Source organism: Gymnoscopelus microlampas, assembly GCF_963454915.1.
Source record: "Gymnoscopelus microlampas genome assembly, chromosome: 17".
Classification (NCBI taxonomy): Eukaryota; Metazoa; Chordata; class Actinopteri; order Myctophiformes; family Myctophidae; genus Gymnoscopelus; species Gymnoscopelus microlampas.
This window is the reverse complement of record NC_139954.1, coordinates 48512369-48539702: the sequence shown is the minus strand read 5'-3', so window position 1 is coordinate 48539702 and position 27334 is coordinate 48512369. Positions and strand designations below refer to the sequence as shown.

The window sequence follows — 27334 nt, the reverse complement described above, 5'->3', positions numbered from 1 at the left end:
ATTTGTTTCATCTTCATCTCCATCCTTTGCTTGCTTGGCGAGCCTGTGCACGTTTAGCTAGCAAACAAGATGCTTTTCCCGTGAATGCAGCAGCGACCAAAACAGCGCATCGCACAAAACCGTCCGCCCTGCTTCACGTGACGCTACTTGAGATGCAGAGCGTACAGAAATCAGTGGCAATTTGCAGAAAACAAAAACAGTGTCCCTTTTGTGCTCACAACAGTCTGTAGGCTAGAGTCTACTCTCTGTTGAAAATCCTGGTAATTATTTTCGAGCCCTCTCTCTTCTCATTCAGAGGAACTCTTGCCCCGTCTCGCTGCTTTCTGACGGCATTATTCAGATGAGTTCTGCATTGCAGGCTGAGTCATGTTTACTGACCAGAGCCGCAGTGTGAAATCCACAATAATTGCTCTCCACACACATCTCCCCAGGCATGGAGTACAGTTACAGTCAATTCACACAGTAAGTCCAACTGATAGGCCTGCCGTATATATATATATATATATATATATATATATATATATATATATATATATATATATATATATATATATATACAGATACTAGGTTCACGATACAATTTTTTAAACAAAATAAATTTCAAGACAAATGACCATGTCTCTTACACAAAATACAGTATTTTCTTCTCTTTTTTTTCTCTTGTTTTTTACAACCCAGTGCCAATTGTCTATGTAATCCTGGGCGCTACTCTCCCTCTGCCAACCTAGGGAGAGCCCAGGGCCGAGCTCATGCCTCCTTCAATGCATGAGAGCCAACTGACCTTCTTATCACCTGACAGGGGGGAGTTTCCCTGGTTGGACGTAGCGCGTGGAAGGAACACCTTATTCCAACCAGTTCCTTTCCCCTCCACCAAAATGTATATGCATTTGGCCGTGGACCCCCCATCTCAAAATATTTTGTTCCAGGGACCCCCCCAGAAGAAAAGATTTGAATTACAAATATTCGCTTTAAAACAATGTATATTCAAAGATTTGCATACATTTTCACGATTAAAAAAAAATAGCAGATCTAGTGCCGCGCTACGAGCTTGTAGATCTGCTATTTTTGAATAGCCAAAGTGTAAAATAATGCTTTTTAGCTCAAATCAAAAAGTGACACAGATGCGTTCCAGGTCTTAATGGACTAAGAGTAGACAGGTGGAGGAAATACAGTGACAATCACAGGACTGGTTCGACAAGACAAGACAGGTACAGATATCTAAACAGACAGCAAATAATTGTAATGATACTACAGAATGAGATACAGCACACCAAGGCAACAAACTACACAGAACTACAAGACCAAAACAGAACAGGAATACAGAGTAAAAGTCCAAAAAACTAATAAACACAGAAAAGTCCACGGGCCGAGGAGCGGACCGTGACAGAGGCTCCACGGCTAAATTCATTTTAGGGGGTCCTTGACCTTGACATGTAAACATCTGAGGACCACTACTCTGATACAGGCTGCAATACATTTGATTGGAGAGGAGTGGGATACAAACCAAACAAACAAACAGACAGATATGTAACTCTAACCCAACAACAGCGTTATTCTCAGCTCATTACTAAACCACAGCCTTCTTCAATATATGTGCTGCCTCTACACACTGACACCCTGTGTGTGTGTGTGTGTGTGTGTGTGTGTGTGTGTGTGTGTGTGTGTGTGTGTGTGTGTGTGTGTGTGTGTGTGTGTGTGTGTGTGTGTGTGTGTTTGTGTGTGTGTGACAGCTTGTTGGTGAGGGTGGCAGTGTGGCAACGGGTGACAAGCAGCGAAGACGCGGTGCCACCAGGGCTGTTGACAGAGAAAGAGAGAGAGAGGACATCACAGCACTTACACGCACGCACGCACGCACACGCACACACACACACACACACACACACACACACACACACACACACAGCTGCGCTTTCCCCCTGCTGGCATGTCAGTTTCCCAAATTGTTTCATGTTCTTTTGAAAAACTAAATAAAACCAAAAGGCAAACAAATCCGAGAGAGAGAGAGAGAGAGAGAGAGAGAGAGAGAGAGAGAGAGAGAGAGAGAGAGAGAGAGAGAGAGAGAGAGAGAGAGAGAGAGAGAGAGAGAGAGAGAGAGAGAGAGAGAGACAGGGACAGAAAAAAAGAAAAAAGAAAAGGGATACTTGTCTAATACTTTCTAGTCTAGTTTCTCAAAATGGCACTTTTCTACTTTCATAAGGCTTGAATCCATCTCTGTGGGGGTTTTAATGCCAGTAAGGATTTACTGCCATCTATTGGTGTTGTCAGTAAATGTCTGTCTGTCTGTCTGTCTCCACACACTGCTCACTCTCACTGCTTGGATTTCAGTCCGGCGTTGCCAGATCTTTATGAGAGAAATAAGCAACCAGATAAATTGAATCTTGACCGTCAGGTCAAACATCGTGTCAGGTCCTGTGTCCGGGTGTGACGTGACCTTTGACACAATCTAAATGTCTCAATAGATAAAAAAAAATACAGCCACTACAATTGTATTATATTTTATTAACATACTCTACCATGCAGATTGGACAAAATTACATTTCATTCATTTAAAAAAAGAGAAAATTGACGCCCTACTCTTGATCATACTACAGTGCCACACAAAAGCATCAAAAGTAGCAGATCTACAAGCTGTAAATGCGGCGCGAAACGACCCGTTTTGAGCTTGTAGATCTGCTGCTTTTGCCATTTTTCAATTTGAAGCTCAAGATTCAATGTATCTGGTTGCTTATTTCGCTCGCAAATTCTGGCAAGACTGGACTTAAACCAGGTCTATGAAAACAAGTCCAAAAGAAGCGACTATTAGGCCACGTGAGCACTTTAAACTGGCTATTTGAAAATAACCGATCTACAAGCATCTGCTAGTTTCAATCAAATCTTGGAGAAGGAAAAAAAAAAGGGAAACATTTTGAATATTTTTCATAACATTTTAACAACCACAAATCTGGTGCGGGTGTCGCCTTGCACAACATAGTTTTAGATGGTGGGGGTCCTGACTGTTTGTGGACAATTACATATTCATTTCGGGGGGGGGGGTCCTTGAACATGAAAATGTTTCAGAACCACTGGGTTAAACAACGATAGGAAACAAGCATCAAATAATCAACTACATTTTACAAACCAGCCCAAACCCCTAATTTACTCTACGAGCAACTTTACTGAAAAACAAGCCCAATGTCTGCTTACAATAAGCAGACATGGCGACACTGTTTCGGTCCATTTTCTCCAACATTTCTGCAGCTGAATAGCAAAGCTACGGATTCAAGTTACATCGAACAGTCATCGTCACCTCTCCACTTTCACAGTTTGAATTACTTAACATCGTTTTAACTTCTCCTGAGGAGGAGCTCGACTCTCATAACATCACATTTTTTGAATGGTATTATTACAATAAATGTTCATGTACAGTATGGGAGCATTAGCCAGTGCACTTATTGTGTCCAGCATCTGGTCTTGTATTGTTTGGAGATGGGTATTGCTTTTTGTAAACATACTGCATGCTGAAACCTTGGTAATAGGAGGTCAGGTCACCACAACTATCACAACTTTCTAATATTTTTCAATGCGGGCCTATTGCTGCATTCAATAAAAGGCGTGTGAATGCTTATTATACAGGAGGTTCAGAGTTGGAAGTAAACACTTTTCAGGTCCCTCGGGGAGGTGAAAAAAACACAAGCTTTCAAAGATAAATTGCTTTGTGCCTGTGCCAGCAGACTTTAAGGCCTTGAATCTAAAGCTCACAGTCTATGTGTGTGTGTGTGTGTGTGCCTTTCAAAAAACGTGAAGAAAAAAAAAACGCGAAAGAGTTCATAAATTAGATTTATTGAGCCAATCAAAAGCGAGTTATCTTGTCCCCCTGAACCACTTAACAACACGACCACTAATTGTGTGAGGTGCTTTTATAAGCACCGCTTTTTACACGGCCGCGTGGGCTTTAAAAACACGCCCACACTAAACACTGGAACGCCACTTTTTTTTTCAACCGCATGAATTAAAATGAAGCCCTTCTGCTTTTTTAAAAACGACCGTGATAAATTATGGGAGAAGATGACCTCTGTTTTCATAACACCTTGAATCACCGTCTAACGCGCTCCCACTCTCCTATGCTTGACTGAACAGTAATTACCATTTAACCCTTCAAGACCGGGAACGCATCTGTGTCATTTTTTTAGATTTTTAGACAAAAAATATTGTGAAAATGTGTGCAAATCTTTGAATATAAAATGTATATACATCTCCGCTCAAATCTTTGCTTCTGGGGGGTCCCTGGAACAAAATATTTTGAGATGGGGGGGTCCGCGGCCAAAGACATAATCATTTTGGGTGGTCCTCATGTAAAAAGTTTGAGAACCACTGATATATACTGTAGCAACATACGTATTTTTAAAAAATCACACCCTGTGTGAAGAGAGTGGTGCCTTTGATGAGCCCCGTATTGATGTTGTCATCAATGTTTGTTTATTGGACATACATACATACATACATACATACATACATACATACATACATACATACATACATACATACGGACGGACAAAGTCAGATATAGGAGTGGTTGGTACCACTCAAAAAAAGACATTTGTAGAATCCCCGAGAAGCAAAGATTTTACTTAAAATGTTCGCTTTGAAATAATATTCAAAGATTTGCACAAATGTTCACTATTTTTTTTACCAAAAATGCAGATCTACAAGCATGTAGATCTGCAATTTTTTGAATAGCCCAAAGTATAAAATAATGGTTATAGAAAAAATATATATAATGACGTTCCCGGACTGAATGTGTTAAAGTGGGACAGACGTGAAGGACTGAATGTGTTAAAGTGGGACAGACGTGAAGGACTGAATGTGTTAAAGTGGGACAGACGTGAAGGACTGAATGTGTTAAAGTGGGACAGACGTGAAGGACTGAATGTGTTAAAGTGGGACAGACGTGAAGGGGATGAGATGGTGTCGGTCCTCATGGCTACGCGTAGGCAGGGACGTGCACAGATAGACTCTAGGTGGCGCTAGAGCACCTGCCCTTTGCCCTCTTGACCAGAAGTGCCATTTTGAAAAAAAGTTTGTTTTTCTTCTTTTTTCTCAGTTTACAGTATGTACAGTAGCCCATGGTGACATCGATCAATTCTGGATTAAAAGCTTCTAATATTTCAACAATTCCCCAAAATGTGCATTGCAATTTTCTTCTATAAATCTCACAGTACTATGGCAGCCGGCGGTTCCGCGCGCCGCGCAAGGTGCCCTTTTTTTTGCCAGACCCAGGGGGTCGGCCTACGTGAGGCTTTGTCTTGGCGCTACGACAAGCTTGTAGATCTGCTATTTTTGAATAGCCAAAAAAATAAATAAATGACACGTGTGTTCCCGGTCTTGAAGGGTTAAATGGTAATTACTGTTCAGTCAAGCAATACCACATTGTCCTGTTTGGCACGTGGCGCTATTGAGCCAGTTTGTATTCATGTTATCTCCTGGTTCTGTGTGAAAAATAAAATAAAAAAAGTTTGGTATAGAAGAGATGTAGGGGAGACCAAAAACACAAAAAAGAAGGAAAAGTTAAAATTCATGGTGTAGTCCCTTTAAATGTAAAAAAAACAAAAAACAGAGATCAAGTCATGGCGTTGATAATGACATTTGGAATGGTCATAATAACTGACTGGCAAGAAATGCAAAGTGAGGTTCGAGCAATCATGGCAACACAGATGATTAACATCGACCTCTGTCTCAAACAAGTGTGTCACTGCGGAAATAAGAACAGTAGGTAGGTAGACTGACCACTTTTATATAGACTGACCACTTTTATATAGACTGACCACTTTTATATAGACTGACCACTTTTATATAGACTGACCACTTTTAAAGGGAGGTAGGGAACCATATTGTCATCAAACAATCCCCTTTGGGTTTATAAAGATAACAGTGCTTGATCAGTTTAGCTGTCATTGTGTCCTGTCTCAATTGAAAGCATTGGCAATTCTTTCAATTAGAAAAACAATAAAATAAAGAAATAACTGGATAAAAAAGCCATTGCATTGCAGTACACCTGGACATTGAAGTAGAGGAGGTGTGTAAAATACATAGAGACAAGAACAAAGTATGTCGCTCCTGGTGCTGTTAATCCAAATCTTATGGGAAGAAAACAACAACATGGTGCTTGGATTAGGCCATTTTGTTTGGCTTGCCGAGAATACGAGAACGCTCGCCCTGGGTCAAATCCGGCGACCTCGGAACGGTCGCCACGGGTATTCCTAAACGTAACCTCAGTAAAACTGTGTCTAAAGCTAACCTTATTCCTAACCTTAACCTCAGTAAAACTATGTCTAAACCTAACCTTATTCCTAACCTTAACCTCAGTAAAACTATGTCTAAACCTAACCTTATTCCTAACCTTAACCTCAGTAAAACTGTGTCTAAACCTAACCTTATTCCTAACCTTAACCTCAGTAAAACTATGTCTAAACCTAACCTTATTCCTAACCTTAACCTCAGTAAAACTGTGTCTAAACCTAACCTTAACCTCAGTAAAACTGTGTCTAAACCTAACCTTATTCCTAACCTTAACCTCTGTAAAACTATGTCTAACCCTAACCTTGGGGGAGCCTTCTGGTGCCGAAACCGAACGTCCTCTGTGGATGAAAATGGTCGAAAAATCTCTGCTTTGAGTCCCGAACGTTAGACTCCACTCACACGGCTATTCTCTTCTCTGTGTTTTTTATCTCCCTTCGATGTTCTTTGACATCAATCACATCAATCCTCTCAGAGATTTCACTATTTCTGACACTATTTTTGTGTGTGCCATCTCTCTCCATGAATTAATTGCCATCTGGTTGTGTTTATGGGTCCCCAGGAGAGGGATTATAGATGTTTTTGTACCCCCTCCTAACCTCCTCAGACAACATTTCTTTAGAACTCTCTGGATAGTACGTCGCCAGCAGATTATGGAAATAAAATAAAATGAACAAACAAACAAACAAACAAACACAAAGCACCTTGAATTTCTGACCAAATTGCAGAATCAAATGCGACCCATAAATCAACTTGGCAGGGAGTGCTCACCTTCCTCTGCGTTCCTGAGCCACTCCATGAAACTTTTTCAACTGCTCAAGGAAAACGCTCTTTCCTTTGGAGACGTGGGCTTCAGTTTATATAGAATGGCCTCGTCGCTCAGCACATCCGCTGGATGAATGAATAAGACACACACACACACACACACACACACACACACACACACACACACACACACACACACACACACAGAATTAGAATCGGTGCCAATGACACAGATGGAATCCACAGGTGCTTACAGACAAGAGGCTCTTTTAGTCCAGCAGGTTGACGACAACAATCAAAAGAATTTCAGCTCTAATCTCCATCCATCTGCCATTGTTCACTTGCACCAACATAGTTTCTCCCTAGTCAAAATCACTCCTACACACACACACACACACACACACACACACAGTGTCAAGTAGCGATCTTCATTCATTTAGAGACAACTACATTTGCATTTAGAAGTTCCTTGAATGGTTTTCACAGAACCTGGGACCCATTTCTAATACCCCCATATATATATATATATATATATATATATATATATATATATATATATATATATATATATATATATATATATATATATATATATATATATATAATTTTTAATATGATTTATTATTATAACTTTTCATACACATTTAACTGTGCTTATAATTCCATTCTTCTCAGGGTCGCTGCCAGTCATTTGGGTGCCCTAAGCAAATATCTTAATTCATCATTTAGTTATTATGATGCCTCTGCACCAAACAGACCAAGAGAGGATCCAAGATGGCGGCATGAATGTTACACGCTCTGCTAGGTTTTATGTTTTTATGTTTCTAAGTCATCCTTGCTTCGCAAATTTTATTATTGCTCCTTTTTAGTGACATTTTAAACACAGTTCGTTTTTTATCGTGACATCCTGGGATTTATCTTAGCTAAAGTTTATGAAATAGTGGATTGTCTACCTCTGAGAAGCCTGTCCCTCAATCCGCCTGGTGTCTCTGCCAGTCTGCCGGCTTCGACCCGGTGTACGACGTTACACCCCATCCGAGGGGCTGTGTCTGTGAGGCCAGGGTGTCCCCTGGACAAGCCGTTCTTGTCCGGTTGGCATTGAGTGCTGGGATCACCCTGGGTGGCAATCTAGCTCATCGAAGCTTGTGCTGCTCACTAGACGCAGTGTTTACACCACCGCTGGCTGTGGCAAAAACGCTAGTACAACTACAGCGTCTCTCCTCGCGCCTTGTCGGCGGCTGTGACCTGGCTAGGCTACCAACGGTGGTTCCATTGTTCTGCGCCGGATCTGCTCTGCTGCTGCTACTGCTGCTCGGATGGCTCGCCTGTCCTGCTGATCCGGTGGCTCTGCGTCCTGCCTCTTCTCGGCCTTTGTGAAGAAGGATTGCGCTGGATGCGTGGATATAAACGGCGCCTCCAGGTTGGCTTGTGCGGCGGAATCGTCTTTCATCTCTCTCTGGCTTCTGCGACGGCAAGCACTGTTGTTGTTGTCGGCGTCCTCGTGCTGGCATGCTAGTTCAGATGGCACGCTAATCTCGTTGTTCTACTGTACTACATCGCCTGTTAAGACGAACTTCAATACCGAGGCCTCCAGCCGCTACTTCTCATTCCACGGATTGAACAGTTTCTTTATCTCGGTTTCGGCCCGTTCTCCGTTTCATCTCCCCGCCTCCTTGGCTGTAGCACTCGGCGTGCTTGACGGCGGACTAACTGGTATTTGTCATTTTAGTCTCATATCATTTTTTAATTCTCTTCTTGTTCCTTTTTCTTTTTTATATATTTTTATTTTTCTTTTTTTTGCATTGTTGCATTAAACACCACTGTTAAATCATGACGTCCAGGGTGACATGTATTACTTTGCTACTAATTTTTGTCTTATCTTGTACTCAACCTCTTAAAGGCGCAGTGCCATTAATGAGGCCAAACATGTATCACTTTGAATCATTTGGTCGTGCTACGTTTGGTCATTTGATAGATTTTCAGCCTCAGGGACCAAAAGAACTTGACCACTTGAAACAAGTTCTCCCGGGTGCTCTAATAATTTTGGACATCATGGCCTTTGGAAATAGGCAAGGTGCCCAGTGCAATGGATTCATGGACATCTCTTTTTCCTCCTCTAAAATCCATGGGTCAAAATTGTCTTACAAAAGGGCTATCTCCAGGCTTTTTATTCTATTGATGTTGTTCATTTCAGGCAATGTTAAATTAAATCCTGGCCCGGTTACAACCCCAGATAACTTATCAATCTTGTCCACTCCTCATGATTTCAGCTGTAGAAACGGTCTGGGGTTCCTGCACTTTAATGCTAGGAGTTTGGTACCCAAATATGATATTCTTAGTACTTGGTTTAAGATAGCCAATCCTGACGTGGTTGCAATTTCTGAAACATGGTTAAAACCTACCACCCCAGATAATCTACAGTTTCCTGGCTTTAATTTATTTAGAGCGGATCGCAAAGGTAGATGCGGAGGGGTTGCCCTTTATATCTCCAATAGATTTCAAGGGTCTGTCTTAAAAGCTGTCTCATTACCACGACAGTTTGAGTTTTTAGCTGTGCAGATAATGGTGGCAAATACACCGCTCACAATTATCTGCTGTTATAGGCCTCCTTCAGCTATAACAGAAACTCTGGGAAACCTTATTGACTTAATCTCTAAGTATACAAATACGGAACTTTTACTTTTGGGTGATTTAAATTGGGACTGGAAAAGTGAGAAATCCTCTTGTTTTAAACAGAAATGTGACTCCCTTAATTTAACCCAGATTATTCACAGCTCCACTAGACCAGCTAGTGACACTCTGATTGACATCATTCTGACAAATGCTGTTCATAAATATGTCTCTGTAGGTGTTTTTGCTAATGATTTGAGCGACCAGCACGAAATTGCCCAAAGCAAATGGGCTGACTGTAACCAGACGTTGTTTTAAACATTTTTCGGAGCAAGCTTTCTTGCATGATGTGGCACTAGTCGATTGGTGTCGTACTTCCCTAATACCGTCTGCGGACGAGGCTTTCCGTTTCTTTTATGAGCATTTTTTTCCCTTGGTAAACAAACACGCTCCTCTAAAGAAGGTCCGAATAAAGAATAGGTCAAATCCGTGGTTCTCTAGGGATCTAGCTGATTTGATCCATGATAGAAATAGGAAATGGGCACTTGCCAGAAGGACACAGGCCCCAAATGATTGGCTTCTCTTTCGTATCCTCAGAAATAAATGTACTGCTCTCCTCAGAAAGCTGAAGACACAGTATTATTTATCTTTAACTTCCGATACATCCAGCAATCATGCAAATTTCTGGAAAGCAGTTAAATCCCTCCAGCGGAGGGGAGCTGCTGGTCCCCCGCCAAAGTTGCGAGTTGGGGATTCTTTTATTAGTGACAAAAAATGTATGTCAAATGTTTTTAATGACCATTTCAAAAGGGCTGGGCATGTTTTTGATGCACAAAATGCCTCCTCCTCTCAACAAGGGGCTCAGGAAGAGGCATTCTTACCAGCAAATGGAGATGCAAACGCTCGTCTAAATTTTGATTTCTCCTCTATCCTGGCCTCCGATGTTCTCAGTGCGTTGTCCTCTCTGGACCCAAAAAAGTCACCTGGCCCAGATGGCCTTGATCCTTATCTGCTGAGATTAGCGGCGTCAGTTATTGCACAACCTATAACTGATATTTTCAATCTCTCGCTAACTTCTCAGAACATTCCTTTGGTGTGGAAGCAAGCTTTTGTTTCTCCCCTCCTTAAGGCTGGTGATCCTACGGATGTAAATAACTACAGGCCAATATCTAATCTCTCGGCCTTAGCAAAGATCCTAGAAGCCCAGGTATCAGCCCAAGTAAACAAATTTCTGGATCAAAATCAAATCTTAAATACCATGCAATCTGGGTTCAGATCCAAACACAGTACTGTCACAGCTTGCCTTACTGTCTTGAATGACATTAAGGCTGCCTGGGAAAAGTCATATGTATGCGCTGCCCTGTTTATTGATTTAACCAAGGCTTTTGACACTGTTGACCTCCCGATTTTGTTAAAGATCCTTTCCAATATAGGCATGGGCCCAAATGTGACTAGCTGGTTCACCAGCTATTTGATCGGCCGCACACAATGTGTGAAACTGGGTGACATGGTGTCCGATCAAGTAGTCATGGAGAAGGGAGTCCCCCAGGGCTCTATATTAGGTCCTTTACTTTTTCTGTTGTACGTGAATAACATCTGCAGTCAATCAAAGCACTCTAGGTACCATATGTACGCGGATGACACGGTTTTGTACACCTGTGCGCCCACGCTAGACATGGCTGTAACAAATTTGTCTTTTGATTTCATCTCACTGCAGCAGGAATTAAAAAAAAGCAAATTGATGTTAAATGGTAACAAAACTAAGGCAATGTTGTTCACTCCACGAGTCTGTCCAACCCTCTTAAGCATCTCCACTTTAGATGGCACCCCAATTGAGTGGGTTGATCGCTATAAATACCTTGGGTTCTGGTTGGACAAACATCTAAATTTTAAATTCCATATTGATGCCTTGAGTAAGAAGCTAAAATTTACTCTAAGTTTTTTCTACAGACTGAAGGCTTGTTTTGCCTGCACCGCTCGTAAAAAATTGGTCACTGGTCTGTTTTTGTCTCAGCTGGATTATGGTGACAATATTTACAGGTTTGCTTGTGCCTCCACACTGGCCAAACTGGATCCCCTGTACCATGCTGCATTGAGATTCATAACGAATTCTCCTTTTAGAACTCACCATTGCACGCTGTATGCTGCAGTTGATTGGTCCTCCTTGACTATGCGCAGGCTGCAACATTGGTATAATTTCATTTATAAAGCTATTCTTGGTGAGCTCCCCTACTACATTACCTCCAAATTCAAATTGGTTAGGAATGGCTTAAACCTCAGATCAAATGCTTGGTTACGCTGTGAAGTACCCTCATTTTCATCTGAGGGGGGTAAAAAATGTCTTTCTTTCTTTGGCCCCTGGTCGTGGAATGATCTCCAGACCAAACTCAAATTGGCTGCTCTAATTCCCTTGAGAAGCTTCAAAAGAATCACCTTAGTGTTATTCACAAACAACTGCACCTGTCCGGAGGTTTACTAGCCTAGCGGTAGGTTCTTGGTTATTTGTATTGGTTGTACACTGTGTGTATTACTATTTCTTGTTTGACTATTGGCTTTTTTCTATTGTGAAAAGTGTATCATTAGGAGTTATCTTATGTATTTGTGATGTATCTTGGATGACTATTTTGTTGTTTGTTTTTGTATTTGTATGTTAAAGCTTAGACTGTGTAAATTTAACGCTGCATCTTGGCCAGTTCCCACTTGAAAAAGAGACTGTGTCTCAATGTGTTTTTACTGGTTAAATAAAGGTTAAATAAAAAATAAAAATAAAAAATCAGCTTGGCTCATCTAGGTCTCTATATCTATGGGCCTGCATGCCAGACTCACTCCTGATATCAAATGGAAATGAGATATCCGGAGGGAGGGGTTTACCAGGCTAGGTGTGAGGGTGTGTGGGCATATGTTATAGGGTTCGTTTTGTTGTATTATGATTTGTTTTAATTGTTTTTTTGTGTATATGTATGTTCAGTATTTTAAATTGGAGCTGTTTGGGTCCTTTCTGTGTGGACGAAAGACAGCGGACACACACTCAAACTAACAATGGCTAACCTCTGTAGAGCGGGATGCACACTCTTCTGGAAGGCCTTGGTTGTCATGGCAATACTCCTGGATCTCCGGCAGGAGGGTGAGTTCAGACCGACCCTGGGAGGTTCAACGCCTTCAGTAGAGCATTGCTTCTCAAAGTGGGGTCCCAAAAGTAGTTAATATAGTCACAATCATTTCAACCACTTTAACTGTTATTTCATACATAAGCTGTTCACAAATAGCAGATATACAAGCTCATAGTGCTGCACCAAATGAGCTAATAGATCTGCTATTTTTGAAAATATCATTAACATGTGTGCAAATAGTTGAATATATATATATATATATTTTTTTTAAAAGCGAACATTTTTAACTCAAATGTTTGCTTCTGGGGGGTCCCTGGAAGAATATTTTTGAGATGGGGGTCCGCGGCCAAATACATATCAATGTGGGGGTCCTTGACCGATGCAGTAGAGGCCGGGCTGTGTTGCTGAGAAAAACACACAATACCAACAAGAAAAGAGACTCAGTTTATGCCCGTTTGATTTGACACATTTTATACGTCATATGCCAGGGGTCTTCAACAGGGGGTCCTGCACCCCTAGGGGGTCCTCAGAGCTACTATAGGGGGTCCGCCAAATATTTGTGTGATTTTTTGTGTTTTTAGCGGCGCTAGCCGTTCTATACCTTTAGGTATAGAGCGGATCCTGCTCTATGACTTTGTCCGTGTTCACCGTCAACGTTCTGATTGGTCAGACACGTCAACGTTCTGATTGGTCAGACACGTCAACGTTCTGATTGGTCAGACACGTCAACGTTCTGATTGGTCAGACACGTCAACAAAGTGATTGGTCAAGCTTCACGTGACACGTGGCTATAAACACATTATAAACACATATCGATGACAAAATGTATCAAAGGCGCCGCTACCTTCACACAGGGTGTGATTTGTCTTTTTACATTAACCACTTGAACCATTAATAATTATTCCGAGTACTTTAGCCAAAAATTGTAGATCGGCTATTTTTGGCAAAGAGGTATAGGTGTAGAGGGGAAAAAAAGAGCAGACCGTGTACACAAAAAAAAGTTGAATCTGAAACATAATTTTATACAATATAGAGGGGGTCCCTGCTTCATATCTCTCTCAGCTAGGGTGTCCTTGGGCTGAAAACGTTGAAGACCCCTGTCATAGGCTATGACGCAATGCACAGCGAAAATAGCCGATCTACAAGCGTGTGTGAGCTTGACCGTAGATCTGCTATGGCCAAAAATTGGGACACCAGGGTCTAAGTGGTAATCAGGTTATGAAGGATGCTATAGCATGACCGGGCAGTGAGTGGGGATAAGTGACGGGCACATGTCAGGTTGAGTGACAGATTAAAGATGAGGGGGGCGGGCCCAGTCACCTTGGTTCTGTCGGGTCGGGATCCTTCAGGACTTTAACGATTCCACTTCCTTAACGATCCCCTCTTAACTCATTCACCGCCAGAATAAAACATTGTCTATAGCCGACCTTGCCAGCAATTCCGAGCGTTTTCACTACAAAATACTGGCATCCCGGTTCCTTTGGGATGTATCACACAAATATTTGGCGGACCCAACCCCCCCCCCCCCCCCCCTGTAGTAACTCGACCCCCCCTAGGGGTCCCGGACCCCCTGTTGAAGACCCCTGCTCTAAAGTGTACTCGTATCCGGTCCTCATTACTTACAAAACACTGTGTTTTCTACTGAAATGTGACTATTTTTCCACACTTCCAGGGTAAACAGTCTCATGCATGAGTGATGCACACACACCTGGGTGTGCCCGGGCGTGCGTGTGAACTCAGCTGTGTTTGAACCCGAGCCCAGAGGCACACGCTCCTCTTTAGTGCATGAGACAGTTCATGCCAGAGTCAATTTCTGTGATTTGATTGTTTTGGAAGTAATGAGGACACCAGACTGGATCCAAGTCAAGACACTTGGATGATACTCAGGGCTGTGTGTTTGGAGTTCATAAAGTTTTCATATAGCTGTGCTGTTGCTATAATCAACTCAATATAAATAGGGGTCCAGGCAGGGCTGTCACGATTATGACATTTAACATGACGCATTTTATTGTCACACAAATAATTAAACGATGTAATGGTGTTTTTGTCATTGAACACTGGAATATATGAATACAAATTACATCTCTGTTTGGCTTTTAGGCTTTGAAGTTGCACATGGCAGATATGACCTAAATACACAAAGAAATAACTGACATATTTAATAACTTTGGACTTAAAAAAAAAAACATTAATAGTGGAAAATAGCCGATCTACAAGCTCACAAGACGTGGCATCGTATCGTGTCGTCACTGCTGTTGTAATCCTACTGACTCACCAGCCAGTGAGAAGCCTCCACCTCCATACTACTCTCCATAGGAGTTAAGTGCAGCCACAAATATTCGAGGACCCCATTGAAAGCGAGATGATGAAGGGGTTTATCCTCCAATTCAGGGGTCTTCAACAGGGGGTCCGGGACCCCTAGGGCAGTGGTTCTCAAACTTTTTCGTGCCAAGGACCCCCAAATAGACACTTATTAGACCGCGGACCCCCATTTGAAAAGATAAGCCAGGGACCCCCACAATAGAAGATTTTTACGGCTCTAGCAGTGATTGTCAACCATTTTAATTTCAAGGACCCCCAGTTTGACATGCATTAGGGCTGCGGACCCCCATTTAATGGCATGTGTCTCTGGGACCCCAATTCATATTGTAAAATCAATGTTAATTTAACTCTCAGAGTTACAGACACATAAGGGTCCACTTGGTTCCTATCCATCATTTAGCTGGGGACCCCCTGGTATCCCCTCAAGTACCCCTGAGGGTCCCCGGACCCCACTTTGAGAACCAATGCCCTAGGGGGTCCTCAGAGTTACTACAGGGGCTCCGCCAAATCTCTGTGTGATATGATTTTTTTTTTCCTCAACCACCTTAACCTTCCTTAGCATCCCTTTTCTGAGGAGAACTTTTACCAAAAATAGCAGATCTACAAGCTCACAACGCCTCGCGCTGTCCATGCCAACCTTTGTGAGACTGCCGGAGCTGATGTCCTCTCAGTCTCACTCAGTCACGACTAGAAGAGTTTCACAGCAAAGACTGCCGAGACACCTGGACAAATGGTAGGACAATGGAAGAGACAACAGACCTGCGCTAATAATCATTAAAACAATGAAAATAATAATAATACATCACACTGAAATAACGCTTTTCATAGTAGGCTACCCAAAATCACTTTACAAAACAAACAAAAAATAAACAACTTTATTAAGGGAGAAGTATTTAAAAGGCTAAAAATGTAGCAAGGAAAAAAGAACATAAGCCAAGAAGACTAAAAGGCAGAAAGGGAGAATTGATTTAAGTTAGGCGGGGAAAGCGAGTCTGAAAAGGTGGGTTTTGAGGGAGGCTTTGAACATGGCAAGGGTGGGGGCGGCTTTGATGTGAGGTGGGAGTGGGCTCCAAAGGGAGGGGGCTGCATGTGATAATATTAATAACTACTAATGACTCTAATATATGGGTTTTCAAAGTCAGAGACAGTGGTCCTATTTGACAAGTTTCAGACAACCCTGAATGTGACACATTAAAACAAACTGAATGCTACCTGACAGAGTCTTATAAATGCAGCTATTACACATACAGTTCAGTAGTAAGTCAACATCAGTCATAAGAAATACTAAACACCGGCAATAACTGAAAGAGAGAGAGAGAGAGAGAGAGAGAGAGAGAGGTGAAGAAGGCATGTCAGACTTTTTGTACACACCCATTTAGCGGAAAAATATATAGAGTAGTTAATAAAAAATAATGCATGTGTGTCTGCCACTGATGATCTGATGACCCCAGGGTGGATTTCCACTGGGGTTTAACTTTAACTCCCTTAATTGTCCTTGGTGTTTCGCCTTGATTGCACGTAACCATTAAACCCCAGCATCGCTATTGTGGGGAAAAAGCTTTCGCTGAAAATAGCAGATCGAGCTTGTCGATCGATCACCTATTTTCAGCGAAAGCTTTCCCCACAATAACAGAAAACAGAAAAGAAAAGAAAACAAGTATTAAGCCCTGAGGGACTCCGGTTACCTATATGGGTTTTATGTGGTTAAACCCTAACATTTAACTTCACTAAAACTAAACCTAACCCTAAGCTCACAAACACTATACCTAACCCTAACCTTAACCCTAACCCTAACCCTAACTCTAAACTCACAGAAATACAACCTAAACCTAACCTCAAAACTCCGTCCTCTCGAGTCTAATCAGCAGCTGAATCGGCCTGATAAACCAAACCTCCAAAACACCCATGGCCTTATCTTACACCTCTTATACCTTATCTTACACCTCTTATACCTCAAGTCCGGCAAAAAGATCAGCCAAGCCATCGGCCCACATGATGACCTGCTTACCACTGTCCTAACGTGAAAACTGAGGACTGAGGTGGTACGCACACACAGGGGCGCCGATATTTGTCAGCTCTATTGGGTGCGCTACCTGGCGCTGCTCCGCGTGCGTGAGTGGCCCGTGAATTTGTGCCCCGAAAAAAATCGGTTTCTGGGCGGATATTTTACTTTTTTGGGGGGGGGTTTTGTAACTTTATTTCGGTTAATTTACCTGCTAGGTGAAGACAAAGCCTGGAGCCGGCAAAACATAAACAAATGGGAGCGCGCTGCGAGTACGAGCGTGCGGCTGCGCGCCCCCCTTGCCCACTGGGTGCTCGTCATTTCGTCTGGGTGCTTTAGCCCCGAGGCACCCACAGTATCGGCGCCCTTGCGGACACATCACCAGATCCTCAGGCCATCCTACAAGGCACCGTACAAGGTGTGGCAGGAGACGAGGGAGACAGAAGTAAAGATGTGAAGATAACATCTGAGAATATGGACTCACTTGAAACTCAGTGAGGCAATGAGACAGACTGCTGAGGACAGAGAGGGATGGAGAGAGAGCTGTGGTGACCCCCCAACGACCCTACGGGGTTATGGGACAGGTGAAGGTGATACCTTATCTCAGTGGTTTTCAACCAGTGGTCCGGGGACCACCAGTGGTCCTTGGGAGGGTACCAGGGGGTTCCCAGGCGAAATTGGTCAACATAAGAGTCACAATCATTTTTAACCACTTAGCTTTGGCTATTAAAAAATAGCAGATCTACAAGCTCATAGCGCGGCACCGAGTGCCGCGCTATGAGCTTGTAGATCTGCTATTTTTGAAAAACCTTGAAAAAGTGTGCATATCTTTGAATATTTTTATTTTTTAAAGCGAAAATTAACTGGTATCTTTGCTTCTGGGGGTCCCTGCCCTGGCACAAAACATTTTCAAATGGAGGTCCGCGGCCAAATGTATATCAATTTAGGGGTCCTTGGCATGAAAAAGGTTGAAAACCACTGCCTTATCTTATACCTCTATGCCTTATCTTGTACCTTATCTTATCATAGCATTTTGACGGAGCTACTTTTACTTGTAGTGGACCATTAGTATCAGTACTTTTACTCAAGTACTTTGGGTTGAGTACCTCGTCCACCACCGACTAGTTTTTCCTGCAGCCACACGCTCAGCTTCCACTGCATTGGCATATCATTCCCACTAGATGTCGCCCAAGACTTTTGCATCCACACTGAAGCGGTGTGAGGCTACATGTATGCTCCTGTAAATCATGTGTCTGATGATGATGATGATGATGATGATGATGATGATGATAACAACACAAAGCCTTCAGCCTGCTTCTCAAACACTACAACTGTGTAGCTCGGGACCCAAAAGAGAAAGTCTCCCCGGGACCCAAACTAGTGAAAATTGGCAATCTACAAGATCATTAAGCTAAGTGCTTAATGAGCTATCCAGTTTAGTAGACCTTGTATTGTGAATTTGTACTTCCATGTACTGTACTGTTATGTACTGTCATGTACTGTTCTCATGTCTTACTAAATAAAGTACATCAATCAATCAATCTACAAGCTTGTAGATCTGCAATTTTCACTACTTCTTAAAAGGATTTTTTTCCCTCTCTAATTAATGGATGGATTTTTTAATGTGTCCGTGACCAACATATGGTCCTCGGACCCCGACCCACTGTTTGGGAAACAGTGTACTAGAGCAGTGGTTCACAACCTTTTCAGGCCGCGACCCCCCCCCCCCCAAAATAATGGTTGAGTTGAGGGCATTACATTTGGTTCGACCCGGTTCCACAGATAAAGAGTTGAAAATAGCTGATCTACAAGCTCACAACGCCTCGCGCTGAGCTTGTAGATCAGCTATTTTCAACTTTTTACTTTTGATGCAGTAAGTAATATCTTTTTATTTTCCTTCTTTTCTCTTTTTTAAGGTGTTAAAAAGGTCTTAGAAGTGAGAACACCAGAGCTGTTTTCAGATGCTTTGTACAGTTCCTCGACACGCCCACTGAGTGGAGCCCATGGGCCCCTCCCCCTCGTCCCACCCATATCTGCATGTCCGTCCGCAGGGAGCCCCGCGGCCCCTCCTTCCTTTCCCAGAGCCTGCAGAATGGTGGGAACCGGCCGGGTCCCGGGCAGCTCAGCCCAGAATGGTGGAACGGCTATTTTTACCACTCTGTGTGGGGAGGGCTCCTCCCCAGAGACCTGCCGCCGGCAGCCTCCCCAAGCCAAAGGAATTTAACCCGGGACAGCTCTCCCCCCAGATGTGATGGAAAACATCTGGCCAGCTGCTTCACTACAAGGCCTGGCTGTCCACCCCCTCTCTGCCATTACTACTACCCCCCCCCCTCTCTGCCATTACTACTACCCCCCCTCTCTGCCATTACTACTACCCCCCCTCTGCCAGCACTACTACTACCCCGTCTATGCCAGTATTACTACTACCCCCCCCCCTCTCTCTGCCAGTACTACACTAGAGCAGTGGGTTTTCAACCTGTTTCAGAACAATACATTTGGCCGCGGACCCCCATCTGAAAATGTTTTGTGGCAGGGACCCCCAGAAGCAAAGATTAGAGTTAAAAATGTTAAAAAAAATAAAAAATGTATATATTCAAAGATGTGCACACTTTTTCAAGGTTTTTCAAAAATAGCAGATCTACAAGCTCATAGCGCGGCACTCGAGAGGATATTAAAGCCCCTTGAGAAGCAGCATCTCGTTTTGGGTCCTCATCATATACTGTACACCAGGGGGTCCTCATCATATACTGTACACCAGGGGGTCCTCATCATATACTGTACAACAGGGGGTCCTCATCCTATACTGTACAACAGTGCTCAAGAGAAGCTCACAGCACGTTGCATCACAAAGTGTGAGCTTGTAGATCGGCTATTTTTCAGTATAGCCGAAATATAAAATAGGGCTCAAGTCCAACTACGGTGGGGACCCCCTTGAAACCCATTCAAGGACCCCTGACGGTCCCTGGGCCCCACTTTGAGAGCCAGTGCTGTGTCCACACCACCAGAGGATTACTCAAGAGATTACTGGAGAAATAAATGACTTCAGCAGCTACTTAAAGAGCCTCTGGAAATGACTTGTTGCCAAGGTGTGGATAATGTGACGGGAAAACTTAAGATCCTATTTAACTGTACTTTACCTTATCCTATCTGAACAGATCTGACAGCTTTTTGGCCCAGGTCATCCCGGGACCCCCAGGTTAAACCCAGGTTAAACCCAGGTTAAATACTGACCGCGTCGGCTTGCATGAGGAAAACAAAAGAAAAAAGAATCCGGGCATAAATGCACATCATTTACATAAAATAACATCTCAGCATCACAGAGTTATTTATTATTGCATTTTTTTAATTTAAAAAAAGATTAACTGTAAATGTGTTACATTGACTTCTATGGAAACATGTCCATGTCCTCTGTCCCTCAGCACAGGTTAACATCATGTCCTCTGTCCCTCAGCACAGGTTAACATTAGGCACACAACAAGAATGCATCATCATACATACATCATCTTTGTGGTTCTACTAAACTGTCATTTCTTGTTTTTTTTAATGCCAAGAATACCAATCACAGAAGAGCAGGGGGGGGGGGGGGTTACAAAAAACCAAGAGCTATAACCTTTAGCAAAACTGCATTAAAATGTCACACGCTGTGCAGAGAAGACGAGCAAATACACAAGAGCCTGCGTTTAGGCTCTCCTCCATCCATTCCTCAGTGTCTCCCCCTAGTGTCTTCTGTGGTTATTACAAAAACACATACTAACTTGTAAAACCACCTCGGTACCCCTTGTAGAGTTTAAGAAACACCGCCTTATAGACCAGTGGCTCTCAACCTTCTCGGCCCCACCCATATGACCCCTTAACCCTTTAACACCTGAGGCCATTCTTAAAAAATGTTTTATAAATCCTAACAGTTCTTTGAAAAAAAAACAAAAAAAACAAAAAAAAACATGATTTTTCAAAAATAGCAGATCTACAAGCTCATAGCGCGGCACTCGGTGCCGTGCTATGAGCTTGTATATCTGCTATTTTTGAATAGCCAAAGAATGTGACATAGAATGTGACACGCATCTGAGTGACACAGATGCGTTGGGCCGGGCCGCATGCATTTTCAGAGCATGTTATGATCAATAACAATCATCAAACCGATTGCGTTTTGCTAAATATTTTGGGGGGCCCCTCTTGCAATATCCTTAAGGCCCACCAGGGGGGACTCACCAGGCCCACAGGTTGAGAACCACTGGCCGTGCAAGACCAAAGTTTGGCCGTTGCTATTCCCTCCACATTATAGTCCCCAGATAAACCACTGGATGACTTAGAAATCAACGGTACAAAAACCCTCCTCGAAAAACATCCAGATAAAGAATATTGTATTAAATATACTTCAAAATATATAGCACTCATTTCTAATGATCAACATTGGCGCTTGTGTCGTTGTGTGTGTGTGTGTGTGTGTGTGTGTGTGTGTGTGTGTGTGTGTGTGTGTGTGTGTGTGTGTGTGTGTGTGTGTGTGTGTGTATAACCAGAAAATTATTACATGAGCATACCAGACTGTAAAGCCATGATTTGGTTTGATTTCTTTAGCAAACCTGTCATTAATCTATGGCCATACACACTCAAAAAGGTTTGGGGCGTTCCCCCCAAGAAATACACTGCATTTATTATTAGCCCAGAGTGGGTCATGCACTACAATTAAAAACAACCCACGTTTGCAATGGTAAAAACAGAGATTTCAGCAACACAGCAAGAACATCTACTTGTAGGATAATATGAACCCACCGTCCATGCCAGGGCTAAAGCTTACACAGCCTATATGTACAGCTTATGGTACAGTGAAGAGGACGTGCATGAACGAGCATGTCTGACGCAAGAGGACTCAAAACTCTCCTGACAACTGTACGAGTCTTGTTCCTACCATTGTACCCCCCCCCCCCCCCCCCCGCCCCGGGCCAGTGAAAAGCACTACTTTGAGACAAATAAGCGCATTTCCCTTTTGCACCAGATATTTTGAAAAGAAAAAAAAAAAAAACGTTTCACTTGAGAACCCGAAAACGTTGAAATCTGGGGAAGTCGTTAAAGGAGAGCTTGGGGGAAGCCCAGGATTCTTTTCTCCCACTTCCCGTGATTTGGGAAGTTCCCCTGTGATAGAAACGTCTCCTACCTGTCTTTTGCACTAACCGTGTAACCAAGTCCTTTATTATGTGGGAAGGGGGGGGGGGGGTTCTTGGTTTCATAGAGACATAGAACATGTTACAAATATGAATCGCTGTTGCAAAAGAAACATCTGACACACCAGACTCCTTGTACATGAATGATCAGAAATAAAGCTCAGAGATGGTTTAGAGGTGAGCGTCATATATTTGAGAAAAATGTATCACGCACGTGGTGCCGTCAAAAAGTTGCAACCACAGGTTGATTATTAGTTCCCTGATTCAAATAGGTTTTTGTTTTTGGCATGATGGTGATATTACCATAACAGTAAACTGAACGGGTTCCATTACCTCTATGGTTCTTAGAATTACAATCCAGGAACTTGATGTTGTACTGAGTGACGCAACGAGTCCCGACAGCCCCCCAAAAAAAAACACAGGACCTGCTGAATGGCACATGCTGTAGGACTTACGGATACACACACACACAACAAAAAAAAAGGTTTAATAACCACTTGGCAAATTTAACTTGACAAGCAGGGACGTGCACAGATAGACTCTAGGTGGTGCTAGAGCGCCTGCCCTTTGCCCTCTTTTTTTCAGTTTACAGCAGGGGTCTTCAAAAGGGGGTCCGGGACCCCTAGGGGGTCCTCAGAGTTACTACAGGGGGTCCGCCAAATCTTTATGTGATATGATTTTTCTTTTTACCATAACCACTCGAAACCTAGCATCCCTTTTCTGAGGAGAACTTTAGCCAAAAATAGGCGATCTACAAGCCCACAACGCCTCGCGCTGCGAGGCGTTGTGGGCTTGTAGATCGGCTATTTTTGGCAAAGAGGTATAGGTGTAGAGGGAAAAAAGAGCAGGGCAAGCAAACAAAAAAAAGTACAATTTACTTGAGCACCTGCCCCTCAAAATGTCTGTGCACGCCACTGTTGACAAGTACTGGAGCTTTCCCGCTGAACCCACCCACAATGCTTTGTGGAAACTATGGGGCGTGTCCCAAAACAAAGCGCTGAACACTGAGAACAAAATAACGAAAAACCTTTACAATCCAAAATACATTTTCAGATCGACCGCCGTTTTTGTGAACATGCCCATACAGGGAAAGAGAAGTGCAGTCGTTACGTTTTTCAGTTATAAAGAAAACAAAAAAAAACCTAATCCGTCTCTAAAAGCTCTCTGGTCATCTTATTTCTCTAGCGTCTTTTGGTCAGAGAGATCACTAAAGACTGGGCGACCCAACGCCGGTTTGAGACGGCAGTTCGTCACTTCATTCTCCACCCTGACAAAACCCTCTGAACAATGAATGACATTACAGGCAGAACAATCGTCATCATTTAGCGAGAGATCCTTGTACTTGAACGACAAGAGGACTTTTCTCACACCAGTTTTACAAAAACACACACCAGCACAACGTCTGGAATGGCCAATTGCCGTGTCGGCATGCAACCCTCCCTGAAGCGGGGGGGGGGCTCTCTATACCTGCAACAGGCAGTGCTAACGGTGTTAACACAGAACATGGTTGTCATGGTTATTTTCTGATCACGAGAGAACGAAAGAAAAATACAAAATAAGACAAAACAAAACCAACAAAGCAGAATAATTGCACAGTCATGATTGGGGTGGGGTCATGGGGGGGGGGGGGGGGGGGCGGGGGGGGCTTGGTGTAGGTGCTTTGAGAACGAAGTTCATGGGATATAGGGGATGGTGGGGGTGGGGGGGCAGGGAGGTTGGAGGTTCGACTGTCCCCCCAACCAGAACACTCAATAGCGGCGTTTGGGATGCGGGGGGGGGGGGGGGGGGGGGGGGAGGAGGGAGGGGCTGGTGTTACGCCGTCGCTGCCGGCACGGAGACCTCCAGCAGACGGTTGTTCTTGCGCTTGCAGGACACGCTGTTGCCGTTCTTGGGGACGCCCGGGACAAACTTGACGCACACCTTGTCCTGCTTGAACTGCACCAGGAACCTGGAAACCCCAGAAAATGGAGCGTATAGGCGTGACTCGAGAGAGAAGACACAGTGAGACCGGACTAGAAGACATACTGGTGGCTGAGCCCGACCCGACCACGCCACATTTGTGGGGTTTTGAGGTGTTGAGGTTTACGATTAAGAAACGATTCAGGTTGAGGTTAGGATTATGCATCTACCTGTAAGGCATTTGCCTTCTTGATGCCTTTGTGTGTTTTTAAACGTTAAACCTTTTCTTGTGTATAGTTGGGGAGGAGGTCTGTTACCATTTTGTATGGTAAGATACATTTTGTATGGTAGAAGACATTTTGTACCTTAAGTTTAATATTTTTTGACTTTTTATGCCATGTAGCACTTTGACATTTGTGTGCGTCATTTATAGATATAAAGTGCGTTACAAATCAAATGTATTATTATCGTTATTATTATTTAGAGGTTAGGTTTAGGGGTTAGAGCTATGCCTGACTTAAGGCCGTTTCAGACGGGGGGGCGTTACCGCTGGGATCAGCGGGGATGGCGCCGCGATCATTGTTGTTTTGTCCTCCTGCGCGTAGCGGGGAAAAAAGAGCTGACCACAATCCAGCTCTTGCCGTCCGCGGGCGTGTGCATGACACGAGCAATAGCACGAAAATGTCACGGGACCGCGCCCGCTTGCCTCTCCGCCCTTCAACTTCTCTGCGCGTCCCAATCGACCGTCTCTCATTGAAAATCAATTAGTAGGCGCGTCAATCGCTCCGCGATTCAGGCTTTGCGGCTAGGGTTGAATATGGCAAAGAGAAGTGTGTGATTGCGTGCCAGTGTTGATTTTGTCGACTAAAACTATGACGAATAATGTTCGTCGACTACCTTTTTTCACTGATGAAAACTAAATAAAAACTAAATAAAAACTAAAATGTTAGTGAGGGATCTAGTGGAGAAGAGATCCAGTAGAACTAAAAGACAAGTAAGTTTATGCTTGTTTGCGGTTGGGTGTTGTGCTCTGAAAATAGCAGATCTACAAGCCCGCGACGCGTTGTGAGCTTGTAGATCGGCCATTTTCAGCATGCAAAGTGCTTGTAGATCGGCTATTTTCAGCATGCAAAGGGTAAAATCAGCCATTATGACGCCATCAAGGCACCGCCAAAATACATTTTAGTCGACTAGATCAACTGTAGATTTAGTCGACTAAAACTAGACAAAAACTAAAACATTTCAGGTGACTACAATATGACTAAAACTAAATGGAATTTTATTCAAAAGACTATGACTAAAACTAAATCAAATGTGTGCGTGTAGTGTGCGGTGGGAGGGTGGGCTCTTACTCGTCTGAGATATCTATGTCCAGCTGGTCGGCCGAGGTGGCTCCAGTCCGGTGCAGCTTGGTGATGATTTCTATCAGATGTTCACTGCTCAGCAGGAAGTCTCCCTTGGAAGCCGACGCAGAGCCCTGAGGGTTAAACAGAGAGAAATGGAGGATAGGGTGATGTCACTGTATGGAATCCTACGGAGCCTGTCAGCAGGGAGTGTTGGGCGGGAGGAGTAGAATGAAGGCTCTACGTCCTCCCAGTGGGGGCTCCTCACACTGGGAGGTGATTCAGTAGGATATAACAGCAGTAGTCTCTCTTAGCTAGACCTTTCACAGCGGGGAGGCTACGCGAGAATACAACTCAGTGACAACACAGAACTGTGTGTGAGAGGAATTCATTGGCATAACGACTACATTGGGGAGAAAAAGGGATACAAAGTGACACAAAAAAAAAGACTAATTTGAATGGAATTGAATCGACTATTTTTTATTGACATTTCTTTAAAGCATGGGTTTTCAACTGGTGGTCCGTGGACCACTGGTGGTCCGTGAAGGTATTGCACGTGGTCCCTGACCATGCATTTAGTAATGTAGGAAAGTGAAGATTTGTATTATATTTTACCACTAGTTGAGAAACAGTATGATGTATGATGACACATCAATGTTGTCAGTTACTTGGAAGTCGGATGTCAAGAACTTCCACAGAAATGGGAGTTAGAATTTCAGGGGAAACTATACCGGTTTACCTGGTTGAGTCATCATTAGTAGGAAATGTGCCCATATCAATCACATGTGTTTGCTCAAACATATGTTGCAATGAATCAGTTAACATGAGTTTAATATGGAAGGTTAAGAGAACAGAATAGGGGCAACCGTGGGAAAGGAATGGATCAGTGGTTCTCAATCTTTTCTGAGCTCTGGACCACTAGCATATCTCAGTTAAATAATGACTGTTAACACTACCACCGCCAGGCCCGTAGCCTACGGGCCGATAAATCCAACCGAAAAGCGCCGATCCCGTAGCCTACGGGCTGTGGTGCTTTTTCCTTTTTTTCAAAAAAAAAAAAAACTTTTTTCAATTCTCGATACGGCACATTTCATTGTAACACCACCGGAAACAGAATTATTCGGGATCCGGTTTTGCAGATCCCGTCGGCCCTCGTTCTAATGACGAAACTGAAACCCCATTTTCTCCTCGGTGATCACTGTTTAACATAAACCGTTCTAACTACAAGCGGCTCCGTTTGACACGTGGTTTTCACTGGTCGAACCAGGCAGATCTCCGCGATGTTTACAAACAGTGCACAGCTCAATTTGAAGGATTTTAACAAGGTCTATGGCGACGTGAAAAAAAACAAACAACAACAATAAAACGCTGGCACTGGTGAGTACATTATGAGATTAACCTCTGGCGGTCAATGTGTTAAGGGCTTGAGTTAATTCACCTCGAATTAACAAATTAAATTAAGGCCTGAACAGTCATTATTTAATTTCAAGCTTTTTCCCCACACCACGCCCATATCCCCCCTCCCAACACAACAGTGGTCCCCAGGTTGATTCTCAGTCAGGGTGGTGGTCCCCGGTTCATAATCAGTTGAGAACCCATGCTTTAAAGTACAATAGTACGACTAATTAAAAACGCCACAATGGATAAAAACAACAAAAAGCCAAAGGCTTGTTTCCATCGTGGCCCACATGGAGAACTCCTGCAGAGCCACGCCCGTAAAAACATCACATTCACACCCTATGAACTGCATTAGACAACAGTTCATTTCACACTTTAACTCTATATACATAGTTGACAGGGTTCTCCAGGGGTCTATGCTTGGTCCCCTCCTCCCCCCCCCCCTCTACACCA

General features: G+C 43.4%; 1 protein-coding gene and 1 long non-coding RNA gene across 7 annotated transcripts in view; one reads left to right on the top strand and one right to left on the bottom strand.

Moving 5' to 3' along the window:
• Nucleotides 1-27334, bottom strand: part of myo1b (myosin IB) — a 324638-nt gene that overhangs the window by 38277 nt on the left and 259027 nt on the right. For 5 of the 6 annotated variants that reach the window (XM_084085496.1, XM_084085495.1, XM_084085498.1 and 2 more), the window contains 2 exons: nucleotides 25493-25617; nucleotides 23931-24189 (listed from right to left, as the gene is read on the bottom strand). In XM_084085496.1, coding sequence (XP_083941622.1) covers nucleotides 24054-24189; nucleotides 25493-25617 — 261 coding nt within the window. In that variant the 3' untranslated portion in view covers nucleotides 23931-24053. Of the gene's footprint in view, nucleotides 1-23316; nucleotides 24190-25492; nucleotides 25618-27334 lie in introns of those variants that run through there. The other variant, XM_084085494.1, reaches the window with a different exon arrangement.
• Nucleotides 20408-23790, top strand: LOC311065253. Its single transcript, XR_014602808.1, has 3 exons — nucleotides 20408-20506; nucleotides 20539-22767; nucleotides 23175-23790. It is a non-coding gene; the product is annotated as an uncharacterized lncRNA (long non-coding RNA).